Source organism: Kogia breviceps, chromosome 2 (genome assembly GCF_026419965.1).
Source record: "Kogia breviceps isolate mKogBre1 chromosome 2, mKogBre1 haplotype 1, whole genome shotgun sequence".
NCBI lineage: Eukaryota > Metazoa > Chordata > Mammalia > Artiodactyla > Physeteridae > Kogia > Kogia breviceps.
This window is the reverse complement of record NC_081311.1, coordinates 199,191,147-199,203,330: the sequence shown is the minus strand read 5'-3', so window position 1 is coordinate 199,203,330 and position 12,184 is coordinate 199,191,147. Positions and strand designations below refer to the sequence as shown.

The 12,184-nt window shown below is 49.0% G+C and overlaps 1 protein-coding gene across 6 annotated transcripts in view; it reads right to left on the bottom strand.

Annotated features, from left to right (window-relative positions):
• Nucleotides 1–12,184, bottom strand: part of SCLY (selenocysteine lyase) — a 31,901-nt gene that overhangs the window by 6,437 nt on the left and 13,280 nt on the right. For 4 of the 6 annotated variants that reach the window (XR_010839266.1, XR_010839267.1, XM_059051173.2 and 1 more), the window contains exons 4-8: nucleotides 11,622–11,802; nucleotides 8,291–8,418; nucleotides 7,946–8,110; nucleotides 6,834–6,940; nucleotides 333–369 (exon numbers count right to left, since the gene is read on the bottom strand). Coding sequence is in view for 4 of the 6 variants with exons in the window: in XM_059051173.2 (XP_058907156.1) it covers nucleotides 333–369; nucleotides 6,834–6,940; nucleotides 7,946–8,110; nucleotides 8,291–8,418; nucleotides 11,622–11,802 (618 nt within the window). In the remaining 2 variants the exon portion in view is untranslated. The remainder of the gene's footprint in view (nucleotides 1–332; nucleotides 370–6,833; nucleotides 6,941–7,945; nucleotides 8,111–8,290; nucleotides 8,419–11,621; nucleotides 11,803–12,184) is intronic. The other 2 variants (XM_067027273.1, XM_067027274.1) reach the window with 1 other exon arrangement.

Here is a 12,184-nt window from a genome sequence, read left to right as displayed (position 1 = left end):
CTCAAGGAGGGGGACGTGGGAACCTCTGATTTACAGCTGGTTGGTCAGACGCGCAGGTGACAGTTGGCATCTGAAGTTGTGGGTGCCCACAACTGAGCCCTTAGCCTGTGGGCTCTGACAGTAACTCTGGGTAGACAGTGTCAGAATTGAGTTGACTTGTGGGACACTCAGCTAGTGCCACAGAATTGCTGGGTGGGGACCCCCGGCACCGCACATCTGGTGTCAGAAGTGTGGTGAGTGTGGCAGTGGTGAGACAGCGAGACGGAAACACAGGAGGAAGATATCGACGGACAACGCAACGGCTTCAGCTGTCCCAGGTCGCCAGGGCTTACCTTCCCGAGGCCGGCAATCATCGGGGTGTTCTCGGTCCTGTAAGAGACAAGGGATTCAATCCTATTTCCAAGCAGAGCGATAAACAAACATCCCCGGAAGGAATCCTGTCTATCTGAAAGTCAGGTGTTCAAATAAAAACAGTCACACCAACATCTTTCCTAAACAAGGGCAGCTGCCAGCCCCCAAACCCTCGTCATCGCCCAGGGACAGTAGACGTGGCCCACTGTGGGCGATACACAGTGGGTGTCCAAGTGACAATTCTACCTGGACCCGCCTCCTACCCAGGAGCGAGCCCTCCTCCGACTGCAGGCCCCAGAGCCCCCTGCCAAGCCAGGTGAGGGTCTGAGGAACTCACTCCCCACCCCGTTCCCTTCAGCTGACGTTTCAGCGGAAGCCTCTCAACTGTAATATGGGATGCATCTTTTGTTACTAGAGACTTGGGGCATAGTGTGTGTGTTCAGGGGGGCTGTGCAGGAGGGGACAGGTACACCCCGGAAGACCAGTGGTTCCCATACACTGATGTAACAAACTGAAAAACAACTCTTCACTCTATTTCAGGAAAAACAAAACAAAACATTAACTTTCTTAATTTTACATTTTGGCTAAATAAAGTTGTCTTAAACCTTCGGAGCTGGCTACTGCTTGTTGACTAACAGAGCGCAAGGTAAGTGAGCTCACAGCACAGGAATGACAGGAAACGAGATTCCGCTGATCACCTTTGGACAAGCTTATTGGTCAGGACGGTCCCCGGAGACGGGCTCTGACACCTGGGGGTGCTTTGGGAAGAAGGAGGTGCTCCGGGCTCCGTCCTAGGCTGGGAGGTCCCGAATGTCATCGCTCTTTGGGCCTCACCCTTCTCTGTGGGATGCTACGGTCACACGAGAAGCACCTCTCAAGGCCTGTGGCTTGTGACTGACTGTAGGCATGGCAGGGTGGCCCGGCTGGGCCCGTGTGGGACCTGGAGCCCACGCGCACTAGCCCAGCGCTGCTGTCAGGCCTGTTCCCCCCTCCACGCCCACCCGGAGCCACGCACACCCTGCTCTCACAGCCGTCCACCCATGGAGCTGCCCACTATGGCTCCTGGCACAGGTGATGTTCTGCCTTCCTTCCTTTTTAAATTGAACTCTTTATTTTGACAGAATGTAGATTCACATGCAATTGTAAGAAACAGCGCAGAGACATCCTGCGTACCCTTTACTCGGTTTCCCCCGAGTAACACCGTAGGACAGTACCACAACCAGGATACTGAAAAGACACAGACATTCCCACCACCGCAAAGACCCCTCCTGCTGGCCTTTTATAACCACACCCACTTTTATAACCCACACCCTTCAGCCCCCTTTCCCTCTTTAACCTCTGGCAACCGCTAATCTGTTCTCCACATCTGTAATTCTGTCATTTCGAGAATGTCATATAGATGGAATCACAAAGTTTATAACTTTGAGGGACTGGCTTTTTCCATTCACCAAATTCTCTGGAGATTCTTCCAGGCTACTGTGTATCAACGGTTCACTCCTCCTCATTACTGAGTAGGGTCCCATGGCACAGATGCGCCCCCGCTGGTTTAACGCTCACTCCTTAAAGGACATCTGGGTTGTGTGCAGTTTGTGGCTATTATAAATAAAGCTGCTAAACACTTCTGTGTATGGGTTTTGCTTGTGAACATAAGTCTTCGTTTCTCTAGGATAAATGTCCAGGAATGAAATTCCTAGGTTGTATGGCAGTTGCATATTTACTTTTTAAAGAAACTGCCAAACTGTTTTCCAGAGCAGCTGTACCATTTTACGTTCCCACCAGCCAAGTATGAATGACCCAGTTTCTTTCCATCTTCGCCAGCATTTGGTGTGGTCACTATTTTTTATATTAGCCATTCTGACAAGTCTGTAGTGATGGGGTCTCCTTGTGGTTTTAATTTGTATTTTGCTAGTAGCTCACGATGTTGAACATCTATTTATGGGCTTATTTGCTATCCTCTTTGGTGAAATGTGCTCCTGTCTTTTGCCCATTTTCTGACTGAATTGTTTGGGGTCTTTTTGCTGCTGGGTTTTGAGAGTTCTTTATATATTCTAGGTGCTAGTCCTTTGTCAGATCTGTCATTTGAAAACATTTTCTCCTAATGTGTAGCTTGTCTTTTCATCTTCTTAACAAACTCTTTTGCAAGGCAAAAAGTTTTAAATTTTGATGAAGTTCAATTAAATTTTGATGAAGTTCCATTTATCAATTTTTGGGTGTTCTTAGACTTGACACCACAAGTGCATCCATTTTATGCTGTGGTGTCAAGTCTAAGAACTCTTTGCTTAGCCCTAGATCCTGAAGATTTTTTCCTATTTTTTTCTAAAAGTTTTATAGTTTTATGTTTTACATTTCAGTTCACGATCTATTTTGAGTTACATTTTATAAGGTGTGAGACTTAGGTTGAGGTCTACTTTGCCTGTGGATGTCTTGAGTGCTCCAGCACCATATGTTGAAAGGCTATCTCATATTAGGTGAATTGTGTTAGCTTTTTGACGAAGTAGTCCACTTCATCTGAGTTATCAAATTCATGTGTGTAGGGTTGTTTGTGGCATTCCTTTGTTATTCTTTTGATGTCTGTAGGGTCTGTAGTGATACCTTATTTCATTCTTGATATTGGCAATTTGTTTCTTCTTGTTTTCTTTGTCAGTCTTGCTAGAGGTTTGTCAATTTTATTGATGTTTTCAGAGCCAGCTCTTCATTGATTTTTTGGGTTTTTTTTTTGCGGTACGTGGGCCTCTCACTGTTGCGGCCCCTCCCATTGCGGAGCACAGGCTCCGGACGCGCAGGCTCAGCGGCCACGGCTCAAGGGCCCAGCCGCTCCGTGGCATGTGGGATCCTCCTGGACCAGGGCACGAACCCGCGTCCCCCGCGTCGGCAGGCGGACTCTCAACCACTGCGCCACCAGGGAAGCCCTCATTAATTTTTTAAGTCATTTTTGTTTTAAATTTCATTGACTTCTATTTGCATCTTTATTATTTCCTTCTTTCTGTTTGCTTTGGGTTTATTTTGCTCTACATTTTCTAGGTTCTTCAGATGGGAGCTTAGATTATTACCTTGAGATTCTTTCTCTTGTCTAACATGTGATTTGGTGCTATAAATTTCCCTCTCAGCAGTTCTTTAACTGTGTCTCACAAATTTATTTTCATTCATTTCAGTGTATTGAATGAGACTTCCTCTTTGCCTCATGGATTATTTATAAGTATGCTGTTTGTTTCTAAGTGTTTGGAGACTTTCCTATTATCTTCCTATTATTGATTTTTAGTTTGATTCCACTGTGGTTAAAGAATACACTCTGTATTACAGATTTCAGTAAATGTACTGAGGTTTGTTTAATGGTACAGAATATGACTTATCTTAGTGTATATTCCATGGCACTTAAAAAGAATGTGTATTTTGCTGTGGTTGGGTGGAGTGTTCCAAACAGGTTGATTAGATCCTGTTGGTTGATGGGTGTTATTGCGTTTTTCTATACCTTAGCCAATTTTTGTCTAGTTGTTCTATCCATTGTTGAGGGAAGGGTGTTGAAGTCTCCATCTATAATTGTGGATTTGTCTATTTTTCCTTTCGGTTTAGTTTGTTTTTTTTTTTCCTCACATATTTTTCAGCTCTACTGTTTAGTGCATCCACGGTAGGATTGCTATGTCTTCTTGGTGGACTGATTCTTTTATCATAATATAATTCCCCCTGCCTCCCCCATCCCTGGTAATTTTCTATTTTCTTTGCTCTGGAGTCTCCTTTATCTCATGTTATATAGCCATTCCTGCTTTCCTTAGATTAATGTTAGTATGATACAATTTTTTCCAACCTTTACTTTCAACTTGCCTCTTGCTATATTTGAAGCAAGTTTCTTATAGACAGCATATAGTTGGATCAGTTTTAAAAATTTTTATTCTGCCAATCTCTGCCTTTTAATTGGTATATTTGTACCATTTACATTTAATGTAATTGTTGATGTTCGGGCTTAAGTCTTCCGTTTTATTTTTTCTCTGTTTGCTTTTGCCTACCTTTCTGTGGGTTACTTAAACAGTTTTCAGAAGTTCAAGTGAAGAACAGTAACCTTACCTCCTTTTACATCCCTTTACCCTCCCCCATTCATAATATAATTCTCTTAAATATTTCTTCCACATACATTTTGAACCACATCAGACAGTGCTATGATTTTTGCTTAGGCCATCAAACATAATTTAGAAAACTGAAGAGAAGGAAAGTCTATTTTATTTACCCATATTTTTGTTTACCATGCTCTTTCTCTCTGATGTTCCAAGGTTCCTTCTCTTAATGTTTCCTTTCTGTGTAAAGAACTTCTTTAGTCACTTTTAGCATAGGTCTTCTGGTGACAAATTCTGTTAGTTTTCTCCTGCATCTGAGAATGTCTTGATTTCCTCTTTGTTCCTGAAGGATATTTCTGCTGTGTTTTTAATTTGGCTTGACAGTTCTTTTCTTTGAGCACTTGAAAATTTTTGCATACTTCCTCTGGCCTCCATGGCTTCAGATGAGTAATCTACTGTCATTCGAATTATTATTATTATTATTATTATTTTTTTTTTGCAGTACGCGGGCCTCTCACTGTTGCGGCCTCTCCCGTTGCGGAGCGCAGGCTCAGCGGCCATGGCTCACAGGCCTAGCTGCTCCGTGGCATGTGGGATCTTCCCGGACCAGGGCACGAACCCGTGTCCCCTGCATTGGCAGGCAGACTCTCAACCACTGTACCACCAGGAAAGCCCCGAATTATTTTTTTCCTATAGATAAGGTGTTATTTATTCTTTCCTCTGGCTGCTTTCAAGGTTTTTCTTTGTCTTTCATTTACAGAAGTTTACTTTTTATGTCTTAGGGTAGATTTCTTTTGGTTTATCCTGTTTGGGTTTTGTTCAGCTTCTTGAATCTGTGGGTTTATGTCTCTTGCCAAATTTGTGAAGTTTTCAGCCATTATTTCTTCAAGTTCTTTTTCATCCCACCCTCTTTCTCCTACCCCCCCAGAACCTCAAGGAAATGAATGTTCGATCTTTTGCTATAGTCCCACAGGTCCCCAGAGGCTCTGTTCAATCTTCTTCCAGTCTACTTCCTGTTTTTTATATTGGTTACTTATTTTGTTCTTTCAGTTCACTCTTTCCTCTGTTGCCCCTATTCTGCTGGTGAGCCTGTCCACTGAGCTTTTTACTTTGGTTGTTGTAGTTTTTAGTTCTAAAATTTCTGTTTAGTTCTTCTCTACATCTTCTTCCTCTTTGCTGACACTTTCTATTTCTTCTGTTTCGAGTGTGTTCATAATTGCTCATTAAAGCATTTTTATTGTTTTTGCCTTAAAATCTCTTATCAGATAATTCTAACATCTTTGTCATCTCAGTGTTGGCATCTATTGATCGTCTTTTTTGACTTAAGACCTTTCTGGTTCTCAGTACGATGAGTGATTTTCAGCTGAAACCTGGACAGCCCTATGTCGTTATGAGTCTGGATGTTTCTTAACCCTTCTGTATTAGCTGTCTTCTTTTGACCTTCCTCTGGCAGGAGGAGTGTACCAACCGACTACTGCCAAGCGGGGGTAGACGTCCAGGTTCCCTCCTCGGCCTGTGTCAACATCCAAGAGGAGAACGCACCTTGCTAGTGACGGGTATGGGTGGAAGCCCAGGGTGCCCACGTGGTCTCCACTGACACCTTGGTGGGGTGCATGACTGTGGTGGGGCAAAAGTCCTGGCTCTTCACTAGGCCCTGTCTGACACAGGAGGGGCGTGGGGCTCTTGTCACAGCCTGTGTGGGTGAAGTCTGGGCTCCCTACTCTCCTTTGTGGCACAGGTGGGGGTGGCACCAGTTTACCATGGTGACTGGCTGAAGAAAAGCAGGTATTGTCTAAAAGTTCTCTGTATTGCTAGGCTCTCCTTTCCCTGCTCCACTGGCTGGAGAGAGAGGGCTTTCTTGGGCATTTTTCATCAGCCCTTACTGGTATTTCTGAGTTGCTGGCTTCTTCTGCTCTAATTCTGGAATAAAGGAAGCAAGAGAAACCCTAGGGAACTCACCACATGTTGTCTGTTTCTTCCTCTTGTTACCAAGTTTCTGACAACACGTGTGGTGCTGGTGCCACCTCATTCCCTGGTTAAAACACCCCTGCAGGTCACAGGGACACAGGAGGTTTCAGAGAGGAAACCAGGTGCTTCTGCGTGGCCCTGCTCACCCCACAGTCAAGAGAAGGGCAGCACACCTCAGCTGCGGGGCTCCGGTGGCACCTCTTTGGGGGGCTGGGCCAGAATAACAAAAGGAACTATAGGTGCTTTGAAGCAGCTGAAAGAGACTTCCTTCATCTGCTTTGAATCATCCCCAACGAGACTGCAGATCTGTGAGTCCTAAGTGTAGAACCGGCCAGGGGAGCCACATCTGCCTCAGTGGAGATGAGAGTGCTGTGCTATCACCGTGCTTCCAAGAGATGGGAGAGCCACTGCCCTACATACAGACAACACGGCCAGCGGGCCAGACACCTCGTTAAACTTCTACCTTACCCTGGCCTGAAATTCCGTTCTTGTCCACCTCCAAACAGCATAGGGTACAGAGGGGTGAGTTCACCGAGCCCTCGGACATAAAGTGCTCCAACCCTGGGGCCATAGAACTGAAAGAAAAGTCAGTCGTTTATTCAACAAGAACCTTCTGGGGACTTTCCCCATATACGCACTGAGAGGCCCACAGACATACTCGGGGACCTTCCCCATATACGCACTGAGAGGCCCACAGACATACTCTATGACGTCCGGGCGCACCTCCTCCGGTCCCGCAGGCGGCCACCCTTCCCCACCGCAGACACACGGGGGTCACAGAAGCCCTCGGGTGGGGGCAGGTGCTGGACTCTGGTCCCCGGCTCGGGGCAGCAGAGCACCTGCACGGCGCATGGGAGACTCTGTGAAGGAGAGGGGCTGGAGAGAGATGGCCAAGGGCTGCCCTGCGGATGACGCCACGCTCTCAAGTCCACATCAGCTAGAAATCTTAAGGGCTGCCGTGTCGGGCCAGCACCTCGCTCCCTTGGGAACCGGCTGGGGGGAAAATCACTAACAAAACTCCAGCTTCTAGTCAGCTGCTGGAGAGGTGAGCAAAAGCTTCAGAAGGTCTTCACCGTTGGCTGTTTCCCCAGCGCGCCCTCACACTCAGGGCCACACTTTAAGTCAAGTTAGAGAGGCCATCATTCTTGAACCCTGCACCTCCGTCCCCGGGTAGGGGGTGAGTGGGCTGCGGAGGGGTCTGCACGCACTCTCCGGGCTGCAGAGACCACGCACTCCCGGGCTAAACGCCCCTGTGGCCTCCACTCCCCGAATCCTCCCCCCGACCCGCCTCTCCCCCTCCCCCTCCCCCCTCGCCCTGACGGCCTCGCCCGGCCTCCCCTCCTGCCCCGTGTTCCCGGCGGGCACTCGGCCCTCGGCACCCTATTCCTGCCGGGCTCTCCTCTGAGCGGCCGAGGGCGGGGCCGCAGTCTGCCCATCACCGTGACCCAGGGCCTCGCCGCGTGTGCGCCGGGTGCACCGGCGACGGAGGATGAGCGGGGCCGCGGGCTCTGCTCGCGGGTGAGCCTCGCGGGCGTCGAGGCGTCTCCCCGGCAGGAGGGCAGGAAGGCGGATGGACGCACCTTGTGGCCCACGACCGTCAGGAAGTCCACACCCAGGTCCCGCACGTCCACGCGCCGCTTCCCCAAAGCCTGGGCGGCGTCCGTGTGCACGAGCACGGCCGGCAGCCCGCCCGCCGCCCGCTGCTGGTTCAGGGCTCGGACTCGCCGGCTGATCTCAGGCACCGGCTGGAGAGGGAGAAACACACGGCTGAGTGTGTTGGTTTGATGAAGACGGAATGGAAGAAAGGAGGAGCTGTTAATGAGGGTGCACCAAAAAGTCCCCGGCCTGAAGAACAGGGGAAGGAGGAGGCGGGGCTGGGCAGCCGGGGTCCCCACTGCGTCTTCCTGAGAGGGACGGCGACTCACCATGACGACGCCTGTCTCGTTATTGGCCAGCATGACGGTCACGAGGCACGTGGCCGGGCGGACGGCCGCCAGGAGGTCCTCAGCCTCCGCCTGCCCATTCACCTTGGACACTGGGACAAAGGTGACCTCTGAGGAATAAGACACAAGTATGAAGTCAGACCCACAAAGTATCCGTTCTGGAACGCTTACTTAGACATAGTGAAAAAAGCCATTTATCATAAAGGTTCAGAACACTGTGAAGACGGGATATGAGCCCCTTTATCGCCCTGCCCACAGACACCTGGCTTGAAGGCTCCGTCAATGAGCTTCAGTTGGGGGGCTGTCTGGGGACACCCTGTTCCATCTCTAAGGGACCCGCAAGCAGCTGAGACACCCTCAGTTCATGGGAGCATCTAGAGGCGCTAAGTACTTAACTCCCTCACTCGGCACCGACCCAGCCTTCGTTAAGCACCTACCGTGTGCCAGGCACTGCTCTGGGCCCCTAGAATCCTACTACTGCAGATGGAGAATAACGAGAGGTGACCAAATTGAGGTTTTGGGTTCAAAACGGTTTAGACAAACACACCCACTTTCCCCTCGAGGTGCCACTGAAACGAGAGAACGGATATATTTCTCAATAAGGGTGACCACCTGTGGACAACGAATTTTGAGCAAGGCCCAGAATACAGAAAGATGATGTCATTAGACTAACAGCATCAGGGAAAACCCACCCAGGACACCGATAGGCGAAAACTAACTCCACAGAAAGTAGGAAAGGATCCAGAGGCCACCCACGTTCAGGGTGCACTTGTGGAGAGCAGGGTGGGGGCCGACTGCCGAGGCAGGCAGAGGACCAGGTTCCGACGGACAAGGACCCCTGCCTCACACCCAGCAAGTGGGTGGCAGCAGCGCTGGCCTCGACAGCAGGCGGGCTCTGGGGTGGGTGGGCGGTGCGGGGCAGCAAGAGAAGGGCGGAGCTGGTGCATCCACTACGGGACTCAAAGGGGAGCAAAGGAAAGGCAACTCCGTCCAGGACTCCTGTCTTTTTATTAAGTAGATGAGCACCTGCTCAACATCATCGGCCCTCAGGGAGACGCAGATCAAAACCCCCATGAGCTCCCACTTCACACACGCTAGGACGGCTATTACAGAAAGCACAGACACTAACACGTGTTGGCAAGGACGTGGAGAAACTGGAGCCCCCAGGCACTCACTGCTGGTGGGAATGTAAAATGGTGCAGCTGCTGCGGAATACAGAGGTTAGGGTTAAACACCGAGATACTTCAAAAGGTGAAACAGAGTTACCACATGACACAGCAAGTCCACTCCTGGGTATATACTCAAGAGAAACAGAAACATTCGTCCACACTAAAACGTCTACACAAATGCTCACAATGGCATTATTCACAGTATCAAATGTCCATCAAATGTTCATCAACTGACGAATGGATAAAATGTGAGTATTATTCACCCATAAAAAGGAATAGAATACTGACACAGGCTACAACGTGGACGAACCCTGAAAGCATGATGCTAAGTGAAAGAAGCCAATGAGAAAAGACCACATATCATGTGACTCCCTTCATACGAAAGCCCAGAATGGGGAGATCTCCAGAGACAGAATGTATTAGTGGTTGCCCCGGGTTGAGGGAAACAGTTACAGTTAACAGACGTGAGGTTCTTTGAGGGTCAGGAAATGCTCTATAATTGACCGTGGTGATGGTTGCACTACTCTGTGAATTCACTAAAAACTACTGAATCATACACTTCAAACGCGTGAAGCGTATCATACGTTGAGTCCCATCTCCATAAAGCTGACGTATATATTAAAAGACAACACGAGCAACAACTGGACAGCGTGGAGGCGGAGGGGTGTGAGACAGTTGAGGTCAAGTCCCCATTGTATACCAGGGAGTCAACAAATAGATGCTTGAGTTAATAAACTAAGAAATGGAGACTACGTGTGTAAGCTATTAAGTATTACAGTGGAAGTAATTAACGCGATCATGCCAACCGCGAGGAAAACTGAAGGCAACTTGAGGCGGGGCTGGCGGGGAAGAGCCTTCACTGCAGAGCCGTACTTGAAGCCTTCCTGTCACCTTTAGGTGCACATCTATTCTTTGTAAAGACTTGGACAATTTTAAACAAGAGGTAAAATGTAACAGCGACTAATAACAATGTATTAAGTTGCCCTTCCCTGTGCCTGAGACACAGAAGAAAAGGCACCAGGGATTAAAAGGAAGGACAACAGCTTAAACAAGAAAGTTGGACCTGACTTTGTTTTAGTTAGAGAGGTGCAGAAAGAGAAAAACCTTTCCAGTGGTCAAAGGGGAAAAGTGGTAACCGGGCTCACAGTCAAACGGAGCAGCTCTGGCCCACTCCTTTCTCTTTAAGATGAGAACTCTCTCCCCTGCCTCCCCTTCAGGTTTCCAGGCAGATGAGGTAAGAAGGCAAATGCTTCGGAGAAAACCAGCCTTATTCCAAGGAGAGGTCAACCCTGGCTGCCTTGGGAAAAATGTCTCTTACGTTTTCAAAAGCTAGTAGCTATACCCCGTGTCTTGAGATGTCACATCACAGGAAATGTGAAAAGACCAGAAGTAACCAGGGCCACTGCCACTGCTGGGCAGGCTCCACCTGCGCCCCTCGGACTGCCTGGCCAGGGGCACCTCCCGGTGGGGCCCCAGCACCCCCCCACCCACCTCTGCTCCGCTCACCCTGGGAGGCCGTCACCTCCTCTGCTGAGATAACAGGCTCCCAGCAGGGGGGCACTTAGTCTTGCTTTCACCACCAGAAGTTGATGTCTATTGGATCCTTTTCCTTTCTACCAGAGGGAGTGCAAGCCACGATTCAATCATTAAAATCAAACAATGACGGGGCTTCCCTGGTGGCGCAGTGGTTGACAGTCCGCCTGCCGACGCAGGGGACGTGGGTTCGTGCCCCGGTCTGGGAAGATCCCACGTGCCGCGGAGCGGCTGGGCCCGTGAGCCATGGCCGCTGAGCCTGCGCGTCCGGAGCCTGTGCTCCGCAACGGGAGAGGCCACGACAGTGACAGGCCCGCGTACCGCAAAAAAAAAAAAAAAAAAAAAAAATCAAACAGTGAAAAGCACGGGTTAACATTTATAGGCATGCTATTAAATATGCAAGTATGTATCATATACAAGAGTCTGACGTATCGTGCGGTGAAAAACGACCAGTTCCACGCACTGGTGATTGATTTCTCCCTCAGGGAAAATCTGGAAGGACAGTCCTTGTAACCTTGGCCCCTGGGCGCAGCCAGGCAGCCCAAGCACCAGAGGGTAAACTATTCACCGGGGCACCTGGGTTGCCGGAGCTCAGCCAGCTGCCCACTCACCGGCCGCTTGTTCTTCCACCAGGTGCTCCAGGGGCAGGCGGATGGAGTCGTGTTCCACGGTGCAGGTGATGATGTGAGGCAGGGCCCTCTCCACTGGGCTGGGATGCTCGGCCGTGTCCCCCACTGCGGCATGGATCTTGTGGAAATGTTTCACCACAGAATGGATTACTAAATTATTTGACTGAAGAGACAGAGCAGAAAAATCATTTATGAAAAGTATCCTAAGGGGAGACTTAGAGTAACAATCTCTCTCATCTGTAGTTTCCTTTGTAGCTAAAATTTAAAAAGAAAACCACCAAACAAAAAAACGGTCTCAAAGAAAATCAGCTCCTCAGCTGCACCGTCTGAAAGGCCTAACTACAAAGACCTGGGGGTTTTCACCTTTCAAAAATGTCAGAACTCGTTTCCGGTGGATTATGCAGGCTTTTTGTTAAGCAACATTATGCATTTAAAAAATTTTCTAAATCTGTCAAAAAAGAATATTTTGCCCAGGTGCCCATTGCTGGTGGGAATGTGAACTGGTCCAATGTCTGTTAAGGGCCATCTGGCATATCTATCAAACA